Below are 17,954 nucleotides of genomic sequence, written 5' to 3'. Positions count from 1 at the left end.
AAACTGCTTGACCCGACCCGCAGACAGAGACATTGATGGAAAAGACTCTGCTGTGGGCTGGTCAGACACAAGTTTCTCGTCTGCCACAGTGTTTTGGTTTCTCCGGCTGAATATATGGGTTGGGCTGAAATTGCCTTTGTCTTTATATTGGTAGATATGCACCCAGATTTATGATGATTGGATAAATCGTTCACAAGCTATGGCCATTTTCCTGCTAAGGCCTGACCCTTGCAAGGTTTTTTGGTTGATGGCAGCCATGTTTTTTGACTGCTCTTATTCATTTATAATGGAAATGTTACCTGCTAGTCACATAACTGGTTTTCAGTTTATGCCAATTGACAAAAAATCCATAATGGTAGACCTTCTATGGTACATAGGCTTTTTCGTAGAGGACATTGAGCTGGACTTCAATTGTGAGAGTCACATCTTGTCAAAGACTGAGGTCGTTTCTCAATACCAAGTACGCCAAGTTCGGACTTACGAACTTGGCAGTTCGGACTTAGCAAGTTCGACTTGGGAGTACAGTCTCTCCAGGACGGGAGGACGCAGGATGGTCAATCTGCAATAGGGACGGCAGTGTACTTGATGACGTCACCATCGCGGCTCGTCTGCCGGTTATCTCCGAAAACTTTGGAGCAAATTTTAAACTACGCGCTATCGTGATGAATCGACCACAGATTTTAAGTTTTAACATCCACTTTCTCACATAAAATAATCTTAAAACCACATTCCGTACTACCAAAACAGTAGTATTTCGAAACTTGTAACTTTACAGTTGTGAGTCCTCTCCTCCGCGATCGTTGCTACGAAATGCATTCTGGGATACGTGGCTGCCCCAAGTCCACACAAGTCACCACCCGATGCATCCTCGATAAAATGGGAGGGGCAAGAACACATCCGGGTATTTGACTGTACTTTGCGAGATGCGGACTTTTTAATTGGAACAGTACTTGGGCTCAGACTGATGACGTTTCTCAAGTACACAAGAACACAAGTACAGAGAAGAACGCATATTGAGAAAGGCCTTGAATTTCTGGGGCCTTAAGTACAGCTCCACCATCTAGATGATCTGGCTCATGTTTCGTGGGAAGCGCTTGCACATCATTTCCAGCTATGAGGCCGAGTTTCCTGTTGTCAGCTCATTCCAGCGCACGACAATTTGAGCCGCTGCAGCAGACTAATAATAATGATAAAAACACAATATGGTTCTGCCCCTTTGGACTTTGAACCATAATAATAATAATAATAATGATAACAATAATAAACCAGCACAAACAGTTTCTTTGGGACTTAAACCCTGATAATAGATCTGGGAATGAGGTAACATCACTAAACTGAAGCAGATAACGAGAAAATAGAAAGAAGTTGAAATACAACTTTCCTTTAAAATCTGCCTGTCTGACCCTGTAAATGCCTGAAGGAACAAGGACAATGTGAGCTCTATTGATTGCCCTGTGTTAATTAACACATATTGCAAAATTAGTTTATAATGCTCTGTGGAATACAGCCAAATTGTAGGAGGAACCTGCCATCCAAAATGTACAGATGCTTTTCCTTTTTGAAATATTACTCTGCCGCTGCCAAAAGAAGGTGAAGGGTAGTGTAAAGTGTTTGTATGACTTTCTCCTGGCAAGCAGTAATTAGCCTACAGAGCTTCCATTTGTCTTCACTTTAGCCACACAACTTGAGCCGTGTAGCGTGCCACTCTGTCATAATGGAGTAATTAATAATGCAGAGACAGAGAGAGAAAGATAGATGGAGGGGACAGAGAGGGGTGCGGGGAGAAGGAGAAAGACTCGCTTGCCTTCTACACAAAGTACGTCAAAAGATATCCATCTATAAATGAAACCAGGAATGTATGTTAGTGGCTTAAAGGAATATTTAAACATGTTTTAAACACGCTTCAATCTGAGATGAGAAGAATCAGCCTGGAGGCATGATGTGTTCAGTGTTTGCTTCTACATTGTTGATGTAAGGCTTAAACAAAAGAGACACGACGTGTGAATCAGACAGCTGTAAAGTTCATGAGAGGTGTGTTTTCAGCAGCTGGCCGAGCTGCTCGTCCCTGCCTCCAGTCTTTGTGCTAACATAGGCCGAAACTAAACCGAACACACAGACAAGAGACTGATATCGGAAAGAAAGCCAATAAGAGTATTTACAAAAACACTCAACCATTGAATACTGCTGAGCTCTAACAGCCTGATACTGCATTAAGTGGGAGCGTAGATTGTTTGTGCCGCAAATGTGATGACTAACTGTGTGCATGAAAGAGAGGTGTCCTCCTCCTCTTCCTTTGTCTTTTATTGTAGTAGTCATATGTACAAGCCTGCATCCTTCTGAGTTTTATCATAATTGGAGATACATCAGATCACGTTTTCATTTTCGCTTTCTCTCCACCTCTTGTCTCTGTCTTATTTTACAGTTGAAGAACAGTCTAAGAGACAACCTGTGTTTGGACCAGGGACCTGACACTGACAACGTTCCCATCATGTACCTCTGTCATGGTATGACACCGCAGGTCAGTGGGCTCTCACTCTGTTCGGTTCTCTTTTATTTGTTCTGTTCTGCCTCTTCAAACACATGGAGAGTAAAACACTAATCACACAGAGAGGTTGCAGTATAAAGCTGCACTGCTTCACAGTCTTTGTTATTTTAAATCAGGGATTTAGAGAGGGCAACTATTGCATAAAGTTGCATTAGAGAAGCAGAGATGAGTGAGTGATATGCCTTTAGTCTCTACACAACAAGAAGGCTGCGTAAGGATACATTCAGCCTGTTGTCCTAGTTTTACAAATCCATCCACAGAAATATTATCAAATCATGAACATCATTATTAAAGCTTCATGAAGTTATTTTTGGTTGCTTTTGTTTGTTGTTTTTGTGGCCACTTGGGGGCGGCAGAGCAAGTCGAAACGCGACATTTACATATTATCAGGGTAGAAAGCTCCTGATGAATGAAAGTCCAATATTCACTCTGCTTTTAGCTCCATTTTGGTCTCCATAGGCTCCTGAGGGACATGTCTGGCTCCAGCTGTTAGATGCTCCATGATGTTCACCAGGTAGTTGCTAACTTTGTCTGTTGTGCAGTCCTGGGCAGGTGGGCTACAGGTGGTTTATCAGAGCTGTTTTGCTGAAAACAGGCTGCCTGCTACTGAAAACAGTGCTGATATGAGCAGAGTTGTTGGCCAGAAAACCAAAACAATGTGCCACAAGATGCTCAAGGGAAGTTAAAAGGAGCGACAAAATAGGAATTCTCTGGGTTCATCACTACAAGCAACTACTGTCTCATTATACGTAGTTCTTTGAACCATGTTGATGTAAAAATATTGGTTTGTGCAGCTTTAAACATTCCCAAGTCAGGAGGAAATTGCATTGTTTGTAGTTGGAGTTGATAAAGTCGAGTAGTTCTGAAAAATTGTAGTGATTCTCTGCATATAGGGGCATCAGTAATGTTGAGCTATGGCTGTGATTTACATAAATGAAAAGTCACATTTCCATAATGAGTTAGCTGGCTAATTAGAGCGGAGATCTAGAGGGAAACGCATTAAAGAGCTAATATATCATTTTGCTATAATAATGTTGCTTTGTCATGTGCTGTTTTGTTTGTAGATTGAAACTTTTCAGCCTTCGCAGCTGAAATATCCGAAAAGTAATCCAGGAGTCACTGAGGCCAATCAACAACTCTATCAGCCCTCTGCAGATTTAAAGTCGTTTAATTCTCAGGCCAAGAAAAGGCTGCACTTATTGCCCTGTTAATGGAGGCACTGAAAAACACTTTAAGCACTGAGGGAGTGTGACTATTTCCACTTTTCACTGCTTTGAAATGCTCTGCAGCTTGACAAAATTAAAAATTCATATTTTACTGTCTGCATTATATCCTGGCTGCCATAAAGAGGCTCGCATTATCAGAACTAGACTCCACTTCGTACCCAGCCCGGCATCTAGAAGAGCTTTCCGAGGACACTCCAAGCCTCGCCTCCATTGTTAGTAAAGTTAATAGCTTTGACCGGCGCCTTGACGTCGGAAACATCCAACTTCCTATCTGGGTCATACTCAGCAATACCGAATCAGCTGCTCAAACAGCTGTGTTAGCGTTTCTGTGTGTCTCTCCTGTCTTTTTGCCTTCCACGTTTCCTCTCCTGGAGACAGCATAATCAGCAGGTGCTGATAAAGAATACTGAGTTCTATTAACACGTTTTCATCTCCGTCACTGTCTTTATTTATTTATTTAAACATGACAAATTGATACGGGCAAGGCCGCAACGAAGGGTCTTGAGCTTATTCGATGCACAATAAAGAGCTTAATTCTGACTGTGCTAGTTTTGCTCAAACTGGGTGGAAAGCTTGAGGGACACTTTGTGAAAAGTTTTCACATTCGCAAAATGGGTTTGGCAGATAGGACAGAAACAGAGCAGGTGAATGTATTCAGCCTGTGACGGAGCAGACTGCCCTCAGTCCCTGCCAACGCTGCCCAAAGTGACACCTGTGGGCCAATTTTATTCCCGTCCTCTGGGATGCAGAATGATGTAGCATTATTCATCTCCCCTACATGATGCTAATTTGTTCAAATCTGAAGGGTTGTGTCTTAAAACTCGTATTTTTAGACACGAGCAAGTTCAAAGCCAAGCACGTACCTCCCCTCTTAGTGTTAGTGAACAGTTATTTGGCGGCAATGGAGCTATTTTGAGATATTAAAGGCAGAGCAAATGAACAGATAATTTGTTCTCTCATATTTGTGGAGGAATTTAAGCTCACCGAAAAAAGAAAAATGACTTCTAGCAAGCCATAATTTACCCACTGCGCTGTAACATGTTTCCAGATAACAGAGGTATTTTGGGGCTTTACTAGGATAAGTCAAGATAGAAGCAGAATTTCATTACACAGTGCAGAATCAGCGAGGGGAACTAATCACTTTATAGGTTGGAGATATTTGGGCTTTTAGAATCAGAGGTGCATATACATACATTCCACGGCACATAAAATAAAATGGAAGTTAATATCTATCCTGGGCCTGCTGCAGTAATCAGAGGGATTAGATAATGTTCGTTTATAATGGATAAATCCATAGTCTTTGCTGCTAATGGATATTCTCACCCACATTGATGCACTAACGACCTCTCTTTGCATTAGCTTAATGAAATTTCAGGCATCAGTGACTAACCCTGCTCAAACTGCCACGTGGTGAAACAATACCAAACATATTTCTACTATCAAAACTGATATGTTGATCTTGAAATCATTGGTGAATGCTAAAAAGATGCCGTGTTTAAGAGTTCTGAGACACCAGCGATAAGAGGCCTGAGGATGCAGAGCGAAAAGCAGCAGGAAACGTCTCATAGCCAACATCAAAGCCTCAAATATTCCTCTGGTCTTCTATCATGCACTTTTATCACTTTTCATTCTTTACTCTTTATTCATGTGGAGTATCTTTTGTAATGTTATTCCCTCCGGTCCTTCTTATTCCCCATTCCAATCCTTTTATTCTGATTCGTCCAATCCTTTAGATTACCTCCGAGTCCTCTTCTTTCTGAACAGAATCGCTCTATCTTTCTCTCTCTCTCTCTCTCTCTCTCCCTCTCTGTGCGTGTGTGTGTGTGTGTGTGTGTGTGTGTGTGTGTGTGTGTGTGTGTGTGTGTGTCCGACGGGATGGATGGATATGGCTTTGAATACCTGATGAACTGTTGAATGTCAATGATGCATAACGTTCCTCAATTTCCTTTTCAGCCACTTGACACAGATGAGGGAGGGAAGCCTGAATGCGTATGCAGAAGAGGATAAGAAAGAGAGACAGAGAGACATTTTATCAAACAGAGAGTAAGCGATACTGTACAGTATATCACTGTGGGGGATTTCATTGGCAAGTGTTCAGTTAAGCACTTCTTTACACGCAGCAGGAAATGACCACAGCAAATCAAGCTCGTGTCACGTCAGTTTTACTGTAAGTGGAATCTGCCCACTGGAGAAATGTTCACTTGAAGGTCCTGCAGGTGATTAGAAGTTAAGTTTGGGCCAAACCGCACATAAAGATTGCTTCCACCACACAGACCTTTAGGTCTCTGGCAGTCTGTAAATCCACTGGACAACACACTGAGCCACCGATCAGTACTGACTGGAGTTCTGGTGGAAGACGGACCTGCAAATCCCATAAGAACATCAACTGTCTAATTTGAGATTTACACAAAGTTTGGATAGTATACATATGAAACATAAATGCATCATATTTAATGAGTTGATGTGTTTTGTATCTAAGTCTTCATCTGCAATGTGACAGTAAGTATTATATTTCCTTCAGAATTGTAATGGATTAGAAATATAAAGTAGCAGAAAATGAAAATATACAAATAAAATGCACGTCTCAAAACTGCACACTACTTTCAGAACCAATGTTTCCACTGCTACACATACCCATGGTCATACACTCATTCAGCCCTCACAGCCAAATAACTGTATATAACTATATAACTATAGAAATGTAGCTGTACGATCATTAATGTAGTTGTACGTTACATATCTATACTATGAGTATGAATAGCACACCATCATTCTGTATCACAAAGTAAATGACAGGGTTTAAGCATAATTAATGGGGAATAGGATTAAAGCACAATATAGCCTGATCATGTAAATACATCCATTTAGTGTCCAATGCATCACTGTGCTTTAAGCTGTTATCCTGCTCTGGTGGACTTTTTTTCTCTAATCGGTGGCTCAAGTTATTGGCGCAGTCCAGTTTAGCATTATTTTTTAAATTTATTTTTCTCCCTCTGCTGTCACTCGTCTCTCGACATGCAGCAGGCTGCAAACACTTTGTAGAAGAGCAAACATCCCATTAAAATTATCTCCAGAAAAGTGTTTTCATTGTTTTCCATCAAGGTGTGTTATTTCTAAATGCAAAAAATGTCGATAATAAGCTACCATGACATTGCACCAATATGTTTTTCAGCCCTTTGCCTGCACACACACCCTGTGTGTCTATAAACAGGAAACACATCTCCACATCGCATTTGGTCATTTTTGAAAATTAAAGTGGCTGTTGAATCAGGGCCAGCTTTCAGGCCAATGCAAGAGGTGTGGATGACAATATTTATTCAACAAAATAGTGAGAAATTGCAATGGAACCTAAGCAGGTAATAGAAATCTGATGTGTGCCTCAATATTGGTGTCGCTTTGCTAAGAAGATTGGTTTGTGGCTGGATCAATAAAGTCTGAAAATTAGACCTTTGAGGCTATTTACCAGGCCGGCATTCATGAGTGTGTGTGTGAGAGACAGAGATGTATTCTGGTATTTTTATTCTATCTTTGTGAGGACCTATTTGACTCTCACAAAATGAGGACACGCTCTCCAGTCCTCAATTCTTTATAAGCTATTTTAGCACTTGAGTGTAAGGTCAAGACATGTCGTGCTGTAAAGATTAGATATATGGATTAAATGTAGTGAATAAGAGTTCAAGTATAGTCATAGAAATGTGTGAGTGTGTGCACAGGCACGCATGTGTGTATGTGTGGGTGGGCCTGTGGGTGTCAACACCGCAGAAATGACCAGGATATTGAACTTGTAGGTAAGTTTATGCAGAAACAAACAAGCTGCAGGAAACCTTGTAGCAGAATTTGATGTTTGTGCGAGGCTGAGAAAAGCCCTGACAAGGCTGGATAAGGAGAAACCAAGTGGAAGAACAAGTTTAATCAAAGATTAAACTTTAAAACAACCTTGCCACTTGGGAAATAGAAAAAAAACATTTCTCCAACAGTGACTTCTCGTACTTTAAAGAGACTGAAGGAGGGATTTATCTGACTAGTCATTGTGGAAAAAGTTGGTTGTGTATTAATGATTTAAAATAGAGTTATTTCACCAGGGAGTTGGTATGATACAAAGAAAACGCTAACCAATTACCCGGACTTTAAAAAAACCTTTGACAAATAAGTATGTGTGTGTGTGTGTGTGTGTGTGTGTGTGTGTGTGTGTGTGTGTGTGTGTGTGTGTGTGTGTGTGTGTTTACCAGAGAAATCCAATTACTGGACTCTCTAAAACTTTAACCTTTGACAAAATTGATTTGTGAGAACGTGTTTGTCGGCGCTGATTCATCAGCAGGAAAGAAAAAACATTTACAACCTCCCTGTGGGGTCAAATGCCAACTTCTTCACAGAGTCACCTTCCAAGGTGTGAATTTCCAACAAGCTTCTACTTTCTACAGAAATAGAATATAGAAGAGCCTGCTGTGTCATTAGTCAGGTCATTAAAAGGCAGGTCCACGTTCAGGTTACTTTATTTGTACTCGTAGGTAGATTTGGTTTGCTGTTGACAGCAGCATCCATCATGATACACATTATACAAACAACACATGCAATAGATAAATGTGATAAAAGTGCACAGTGCTCCGATACTCAGGACTGTAAAAGAGAAAAGGAAGTAGAATAAAAAAGGTAAAATGCAGGTAAAGAAAAATAAATACATATTAAAACATTGCTTCTAAAGGATCGGTGCAATGATGGCGGCTAGGACAAAGCTATTTTTACACTGCTTTGTTCTGCACCTTGGGACTTTAAACCTCTGTCCGGAAGGAAGACGCTGAGTTTCACTGTGCAAAGGGAGGAAGTCGTCATTTAAAGTCGAGCTGTCTGGTGTTCAGGGACGCCGGGTCAGGCTGTGACTCACCAATCAATCTGCTAGACCATTTAACAGTTTGATTCAGAGAGTTTCTGTTCTTTAAAGATGGGTTTCCGAACCATGTAACCAAAGAGAAAGATAACATCAATATTCTAGGAAGGCGTGATAGAATAAGGTCGTCATGGTTTGGTTAATGTGGATGTAGGACAGCTTCCTCAAACACTGCAGATGCCCTGTTTTGCACACGGATTCACAGTTTGCTTCCACGTTCAGTTTTGAGTCAATAATTCTACCCGACATATCTGTGAGACTTCGCACATTGCACCGTCTGACCCTGAATGGATGTGACACCGTGTGTGTGGCTTGGTTTCAGACGTTCAGTCGAAGATAGGGCTCTTCACACTCACTCGAAAAGTTGTTGATGACTGGGCCGTGGCTGGTGTCATTGTCCTGCAGCCAACCTGCACTAACAGAGTCATCTGCAGGCTTTCCAGTGGTCCTGTTTTCACACCTGCTCTGACACATGTTTGAGTAGAGGATGAATAATTGGGGTGAAAGCATGAATCCCTGTGTGGAGCCAGCAGAGGAGCAAACTTGATCCGACAAAATACCAATTACACTCCCTTTTTGTGTCCTATCAGTTAAAAAGTCAAGTGAAGTCAAAAGTCAAAAGAAGGTGGTGGTTGTGTGTGATTGTGTGTTAAGGTGGTGTTGCACCGTCCATTTTGGAAAGACTTTGCCAGTAAGCCTGTTAAAACTGGCACCAATCTGATCAGTGTATGATACCATGAGTGCTCTCTCTGTGTGTGTGTGTGTGTGTGTGTGTGTGTGTGTGTGTGTGTGTGTGTGTGTGTGTGTGTGTGTGTGTGTGTGCTGCATAGTAGTAGGAACAACAAAGTTTTTTCAGTTGGTTCATTGTCTGCGTCTATAAATAACAGCTTTCCTGGAGATAACCTCATCGTCTGCTCTCCCCCTTAAACCCTCCTCTTCTACCTCTTTCTGCTCCACTCGTCTGTATGAGCCTCTTCATTAAGCACTGAGGCAGTTTTGCAGCTGTTGTGTGTGCTCGTGCGTGTGTCCGAGTGTGTGTCTGTTTACACAGTCACATTGTGGGGACTCCCCATAATGTAAATCGTAATTTTAGGGTGAAGACTTCGGCGTTAGGCATGTAGTGGTAAGGGTAAGTCTCCAGGAAATGAATATAAGTCTGTGTAATGTCCCAAAAAAGTGAAGGTTATTTATGGGGTTCCCCAAAGTGAAAACGCAACATATATGTGTGTGTGTGTGTGTGTGTGTGTGTGTTGTCTTCTCGCCACTGCAGCAGATGGCTGAGGGAAACACCAGTGATTAGCCTGTCTCGCTCCATCCCTAGCTGTCAGTAATAAGCTCACCAGAAGCCTCAGTCAGATTGTGTTGCCATTTTCATGCTTCTATCCAGATAGCAAAAGATAGCGAAGATGTCCAGGAGCAAACAAATGGCTGAACTTTGTCATTATCTGTGGAAGATTTCTTTTAAATGTGTGCTGTAATTTCCTGTTGATTGTGTCTCTTGTTATTAGACGAGTGTCACTGGATGAGTCAAAAATCTTTTGTACCTTTTGTACTGTGACAGGACAGCATCGCCTCTTTAAAAAGCCACAGTCTTGGCTCAGAGAGACCAGTGCTGACTTAATGAGCAGTGGTCTCCTCTGTTAAAGTTGAAGGTTTTGTTGACCCATCCATCCACCCCCACCTCCTTCTCCTATAACACCACCACCCTGCTCCCTTCATTACACCTGCTGGAGAAGACTCACAATCACTACAGCCGCTAGAGGGCTTCGCCTCATGAACATAAACATGTGTTTCTGGGGCATTTATGTAAATGACTGATGCTCTCATGTCTCATGGGATGACCATCTCTATTTTGGTAACTTCTGACCTTTCAACTAACACCACCCTCAGGCCAACGGTTTCACTTGTGCAGAAGAAATCTCAAAATCTAATGGGCAGAATGCCACGGACACACATTCATATGCCCCATAGGATGAATCTTTGAAACAAGGCTGTGCACAAGGCCGGGCTAAAGGTGCCCCAGCAACAGCCAATTTGCAGTCTTTGGCTGAGCTGTCCCAGAGCCATAAAAATTGTGTGAGGGCTCTGGATGAGTCTTTTGAGCTTGGGGTTTAATGATGCACAGTATAACCAATGTGAATAAAAATCTCCACATATGCTTCCAAACAATGCACAGCCTTTTATGTTTGTATCACATCATGCAATATTATGTTATGCTGTCACATGCACCAGTCTTAGCCTGGGAGCTGGCTAACACATAAGCAGCAGGATTAGGGTTTTTTACTCCAGGTTGGAGCAACCGCCCTTCAATTTCTGGGCACATCCCTGTTTTAAAGGTTTTATAATTAGCAAGCTGTCAATATATAGTATTCAGGATGTAATGACTGCCCCGAGGGGCCACTGAACACCGAGTCTTGTTTTACCTAAAAGCTGCTGCTGACAGTCCAACTGCTCCCCTCTCGGAAAACTCCTCTCAAAATGTAATATTGGCCGTACGGTGTACAACAGTGGTGCTGCTCTGTACAACGACAGTAAACAACTTTTGCGTCTTCACATCAAAAATGTGTCACATGGCACTTGAAATGACAGATTTGAACACTAATCTAAAGTTTCTTCTCAGATCGAAATGTCATCTGCTGAAGGTAGACATGAAACAGCAGAAACCAGCCGAGCTTACAGGCTGTCGTCTGTCCATACTTGTTAATGTGCACATGTGCCAGGAGAGATTGCTATCTGTCTAACACAGCACTGTGCTAATCCTTCTATTAGAGGAGAGGAGATAGCATTAAGCCCTCTGTTGGCAGCTGAGCCTCAGTCAGAAGCATCGGCACATCCTCGACACCCTCGTGCGCATATGCATGTGCATACACACACACACCAATCTGTGCTGTTGTCTTGGGGTGTTTTAAACAGCAGCTTAAAAGCTCTGTGCCTGGTTCACAGTTTGATAATGGCTCCAGTCTAGAAATGTCCTGTTCCTGCAAGACGGTCATTATTCACATCAATTACCTCCTCAGAGCTTCCACACACTCATCAGCGGACACACACACACACACACACTCAGAGAGTGTGAGCTCACAGCTGGCGTCCCTGTTTGTTCTGAGCGGTGCTGTCTCTGTGCTTTACGCTTTCGTTACGTTCTCAACTGTTCCCGCGTGTTTGGATTTCGTGTCGACCTTGATCCTTCTCATTTGCTTTACTCGCGTCAGCTTGTCTGTGATTCTTTGTCTCATCTTGTGCTGCTCTATCAGACTTGGGGAAGTGCACGTCTCAGTTGATGGTTTCAGTTTTTAAACTACATTAGGTGTGTTTGATTTACCTCAGTAGACATTTTGCAGACTTCAAATCTGGGCCAACATTTGCATTCATTACCATGTCCTTGTGTTTTGTGTTTTGTTGTTTTCAGGTATGCAAAATTCCCTCAGCTGCTGTTTAGCCAGGATCTAGTTTAACACCCCTGACCTCTCCTCTCCCTCCTTCATCACTTGCCTCTATTTCCTTCCTCTCTGTTTTTCTTCTTAATTAGATCAGTTACAGGTGACCTGTTTATTTCTTATAACATGAAAAGTGAAAATGTTGTTTAGAGACCTGGCAAATTTTGCAGGTAGGGTAAAAAAAAATAATCCACTTAACATTCAAAAATTAGCCTACTTACAGTACTCCACGCTGCTAATGACCACAATCTCTGAATATAGCTGCAGCTTGGCATTTGCAAAGGTGCTTTATTGTAAAATGCAGGAGGATCTGGTTTTGGTTCTGTTTATTTTGGTGGCAATCATGACAAAAACGTTACTGATATTCATTTGTAAAGCATATTTTTATTCCTGTAAAACTTGTAACTACAGCACAAGATCCAATAACTATAGATATACCCCTACATTCATTTCTTCCTCTCAGAGATTTTATCCAACATGCTTCATGAATCCTGTAATTATTTTTATTCATTCTATTTGTTACTTGGTGGTTAGTTGTCTGACTCTCTATGCCAGTGGTATATATGTTCTTTCTTTGTTTGTTTTTTTGTTCTTCTCCTGAAAGAGAGATCTTGAACGCATCCCTTGGTGCTCCCGTGTTCAAAAAGAAAACCAGCAGTGCCGTCTCGGATGCCCTTCCAGTAGAGAAACTCGACCATGTAGACCTTGTATAAAAGAATCCTGTAACACTTGAACACATTCAGTTTTCTCCATAATCTTCAGTGTGGATTCATTCATCTCATATGGCATTTCTAGAACTTACTGAATGAATATACACAGTTTAAAATGATAGTGAATATGCAATAGACAGGGCTGCACATAGCTTTTTTTAGTCAGGTACTCAGCTGAGTACTAGGCGATGGTGTTTGGCACTCACCCCATACATAGCATGGTCTTCCTCACTGTCCTCTTCTTCAGCTTCCTGCATGGTAGATGGTGAAGTCCCTGGATGATTCTCAGATCAGCTGTTTCCATGTACAGGTCAACAGCTGGTCTAGGGTCAAATGTCTCTGTGGTCGTCTTTGACAGGTGAACGTGCGTCAGAGCTGAGAGACGCGAGATCTGTTCTTGGTTTTTATGATGTTGAGATGTGAGAATCCCCTCTCACGTGCTGCTCTGCTCAAAGGCAGTGGAAGAGGCATTTTAACCACCTTGTTGATGTTGGAATAGTAATCTGGATTGCTTATTTTTGCTATTTGGAAGTCATACACAGAGGATCCTGCCAAGCCTTTTCCTGTTTGCTTTAAGCACATCAATTCTCTCACAGTGGAGTTTCTGTCAAGTTGCGAGGTGGCCTCATATTTCTAAAGAATGATGCATGCTGCAGTGTTGCCAAAACGGTGGAGGTCCTGCCTTTCCTGACGCCAAGTTGAAGGATCAAAAACTAAAAAATGATTGATGACTTGAGGAAGTCATGTCCAATTTCAAATTCTTACATGAACCCCCTGAGTGAATTTGTCTGTGCTGTCAGCATCTGCACTAGAAACAGTGTGTGTCCTGTGGCCCTCACCACCAAGCAAAGGTGTGAACTGCTCAATGGGTGCCATGACTTCATCTTTACATTTTCCAGTGGTCAGCTTTTCCCTCTGAAACATTTTGGATGTGGTCTTCAATATGTTGCCAGTGCCATGCATGTTGGCCAGGAAGCACTGAAAACGCTCTGTGCAGAAATGCTGCAGGTCACTGTTATCATACATAACCAGTTGCATTTGAATGGCTGGCAGCAGTCTTGATATTTAGTGTTTCATGCCTCCAGGCAGACCATTTGATATTAGAAAACTTCCCCACTTTCAAAAAAGGAGATTTTGTTCACTTCACAAACAAAGTTGTCATACTGGTTCCAAAACCATACTGTCATTCAAAAAGAACGTTATGTTTGATTTGTGATTAAGTCATCTAATCCTTTTTAGAATATTTCTTCAGTATTTTAGAGAACTGTGAGAGCAAATAAACAGGTCTGTAATGAGAGAACTCATGTCTGTTATATATAGGTTCATACATACATACATACACACAAACACACACACACATATATATATATATATATATATATATATATATATATATAGAGAGAGAGAGAGAGAGAGAGAGAGTTGTATAGTTACATAGCTATGTGTCAGTGGGTTCAGTGCATGATAATATTTTTAATCATGGTCAGATCAGTACCATTCTAGTCTGTAGACTGTTTTTTTTGTTTTTGTTTTTTTTTGTTTTTTTGTTTTTTTTTACAATTGAATGGTTTAATTATGTCAAAATGTCTTTTTCATCTGTTCCCCTTATGAACACATTAGTACTTTTACTTTCCACACCATCTCCCAGTCCTTGTAAACGCCTTAGCTAAATTAGGAACACCAACATAACACAAAAAAGTCATTAAATTCATCTGCAAGTAAATCCTTTTTGTTAACAGTCATATTATTCCTGAAGAAAAAGGTTGGATAACCTGCTTTCCCCATTCATTTTTCAATAACATCATTCAATACTTTCCATGTATTTTTGATGTTATTTCTGTGGTCCTTTATTATAATGATTCCTTTTGTTGCTTTGTATGATACTACTTTGCTTTTATATCTTGTGTCTTTTGTTCTTTTCTTTAGAAATTATTTATATACTACTTTTTTCCCTTACATGCACTAACCATGGCTTTTCAGCAGATTACTGTGTCACACTTTATATGTGCCCTTTCAATGCAAGGTCGTGGTGTTTTATATGGACAGTTTATGATTATATGTTTTGATTTCTCAGTCTCAGCTTCTGCCGTTCCATGACATTGTCTATCATGGTCTATCTATGTCTATTGCCTATTATATATGTTGATTTCTTTTTGAATTTCATTGTGGAATCACTGGGTTGGTGTAGTTCAACGCGTCTCTCAGTTAGTCCTCACATCCTTTTAGCCCGTCAAAACAAAGATGTTTATTTATCTACATTTATCCAAGGTGTAAGCTGCTGTCTGGTGTTGCTTCTTTGGGCTATCTGTTCAACTTTATCCACACCTGCCTCAGCATTCCTTTTCCTGTTCCAAGATCAGAGTAGTGGTCCGGGTGAAGGTTGAAGCTAAAAATGTATCTTCAGCACAAACAATCAGAGGTCCAAAATCAGTTATAGTTACTGGAAAAAAAAGTCAAAAGGCTAAGATTAAAAGATATTATGTATAGATTTTACCTTTTAACTTTACCGTTCAAGTTAAGCCGTTACAGATTTCTGCCACTCCTTCACACGTGTCTTTATATTTTCTATATATGTTTTTTACTTTTGTATGCGAAACAACTGAAGAAACAAACAGGCTGCCCCACATAATAGAAAATGAGTTGGCCCACACATGCCTCCAAATGGTTAAACAGTTCATAGTTCCCTGTGTGTTTCTGTTCGAGAGGTGTAATAGTATGTGACTCATACTTTAAGTATGTGTCACATAGTAAAATCATTTTAATTTTTAACTGGGTTTTAAACTGCTTCACTGTAATGCATCATGACTTTGAGGGTGCTTTTTATTTTATATTTTTTCACCACTGACCTTCAGACAGCCTGGGTCTGCCGCTGCCTGAATATATAGATGGTATGAATGTGCTATAGATGTGAAGTGAAATTGAATAGAAGAAAAGTTTGAATCGATTAAAAAAATTAAATGAAAAGGCGAGTACCAATTACAAAATTATGATTCAGCACATAAAAAAAGGAAAGAGTTTGAAAAATCTGTCCAAAAAGGTGCATCTGTATCACTATGTTACAAATGTCACAAGCATGGCAGTGTAAAAGAAAATTCAGTAGCACTGTATGAACTGAAAACTGCAAGCGGACAAAGAGATAAATTCTCAAAAACACACCTGTTTTTCAGGAGAAAGGAATATTACTTACAGCTATTAAGGCTGAAAGTAAGCATCCACCAAACATGCTCATCTGCCCTCCTCAGGCCCTGTTTCTGTTTCCCAGCAGAACGTCTACTACACCAGCTCCCAGCAGCTTCACCTGGGAGTTCTGAGTCCGACCATCGACGATGACGACAACAAGTGTCTGGTGGACGTGAACAGCAGACCCAGGCTGCTGGAGTGCAGCTATGCAGCTACCAAACACATGAAGCTCACCTGGTCGTTCACTCAGGTAAACCAACCTTTTTCTCAAAGCAGAAGACAAGTGTCGTAAGTATACGATGCACAAAAAGTCCACCTGTGCGCATGTTTTATCCATTTCAGCTCCCTGCTCAGATGCACCTTTGATCTTGCTGGTTTTCTTATTGGCATTCCGTATGTAGCCGTAACTTCCTGCTGTTTCTTGTCAGCTGGACGAAGGCTCCGTGGTTTTATGGTGCATTTTCACAATTCAGTTGAGTGGGATTCATGCCTCTTCCTCTCCACTTTGTGTCCCCTTTTTGGTTTTGTTAGAGCATTGATCATTCTTCTGCTATTTTATGCGATAGGCATTTTAAAAGCCCATCTACTTCGGTTGGATAATGAGCTTTCACACATCCACAGTTTCTGACTTTTAACAACCCTCTGTCTTATTTTTAATCTTCACACTTTTAATGTTGTCTTAAAATGTGACAGATAAGTAGAGGGAGCTGGATAATTAGTATAAAGAAGACACTACTGTATTCATGCCCTAGGCATCTCTGGTCTGTGTGTGCATTTGTGCTCCTCTGTGGGTGTGTGTATATACTGTTTTTGTCCCAGACATCAGGCTGAGTAAGAGGCTTATTTAACTATCATTCAAATGCTCCCTCTCTCTCACCCATCGTCCACCATCCTGAGAGAACAATGCCTCACCTTTCTTTCCAGTTTCCTCAGTATCTGTAGCTACTGGGCACACTGGCAGAGGAATCTGCTGCTAATTAGCACCAGCCAGAATCAGAAATCTTACTTTTAACTTATGTCAGAGGAGATGAACCCCATTAGGCACTTCCCCATGAGGTTTTCAAAAGAGAAGCCCATTTTCTTTCTTATAAAGTTTGGTGGAGAAGTCAAACAAGGCCGGAGATTGAACTAATACCTTTTCTAACAGAGCTGTTGAGATGTTTGATGTGTGAACGATCTAAGAGGGGAGGAGAAAAGTGAAATGAAATATGATAAGTTCAACATTTGATCATGTTTCTTCCTTCATACTGGTTCTCTGTCAGTGAAAAGAATTAATTAGGGTAGAACCCTGTCTCATCCTATACTGTTGTTTCTTTTTTCCATCCATCGCTAGAGATGCATAAGCATATCACCAGCGATACACCAAATCAGTGTCTGCGCCATCACTACCCTTATTAAAAGCAGGGTAGATAATAGCCAAAAGTCAAGACCAACGATCACCATTAAATACATTACATTTACTCAGCAGAAACTCTTATCCAAAGCGACTTAAGTGCATTCAACCGTGTGGATACGACCCAAAACCTGCAGGAATCTTTAAGTACACCAGCTTCATCATATATGCTGAACTTCTTCAAGTGCTACATTTAGAAACAAGAAGAGATTTAAGAGTTTTGGGGTTTTTTATTATTTGATGGCAGAGCAGTTTTTTCTATCCTGGTGTCAGTGAGGAGCTCATTCCATCATTGTGTAGGAGCAAACCTGTGATCTGGGCCCAGCCAATACTACTGTAGGTGTCAGAATTGGTATCTAGAAAGAAAACGTGAAGAACCTCAAGAAAAGAAATCTTTTAACAAAGCTGTAATGATGATGTAATTACAATTAGTCATTTGGTAGACGCTTATATCCAAAGCGACGTACATACACACTGATGGCACAGCAACAGGGGCAGTTCTGGGGTTCAGTATCTTGCCCAAGGATACTTTAGCATGTGGACTGTCAAGGCCAGGGATCGAACCACCGACCTCATGATCG

General features: G+C 41.0%; 1 protein-coding gene across 4 annotated transcripts in view; it reads left to right on the top strand.

Annotated features, from left to right (window-relative positions):
• Positions 1-17,954, top strand: part of LOC143322276 (polypeptide N-acetylgalactosaminyltransferase 18-like) — a 148,240-nt gene that overhangs the window by 116,829 nt on the left and 13,457 nt on the right. For 2 of the 4 annotated variants that reach the window (XM_076733379.1, XM_076733377.1), the window contains exons 9-10: positions 2,423-2,518; positions 16,063-16,230. In XM_076733379.1, the coding sequence (XP_076589494.1) occupies positions 2,423-2,518; positions 16,063-16,230 (264 nt within the window). Of the gene's footprint in view, positions 1-2,422; positions 2,519-16,062; positions 16,231-17,954 lie in introns of those variants that run through there. The other 2 variants (XM_076733378.1, XM_076733381.1) reach the window with 2 other exon arrangements.

The sequence above is a fragment of the Chaetodon auriga genome, chromosome 6 (assembly GCF_051107435.1).
Source record: "Chaetodon auriga isolate fChaAug3 chromosome 6, fChaAug3.hap1, whole genome shotgun sequence".
Lineage (NCBI taxonomy): Eukaryota > Metazoa > Chordata > Actinopteri > Chaetodontiformes > Chaetodontidae > Chaetodon > Chaetodon auriga.
This window is presented reverse-complemented; position numbering and strand designations above follow the sequence as displayed.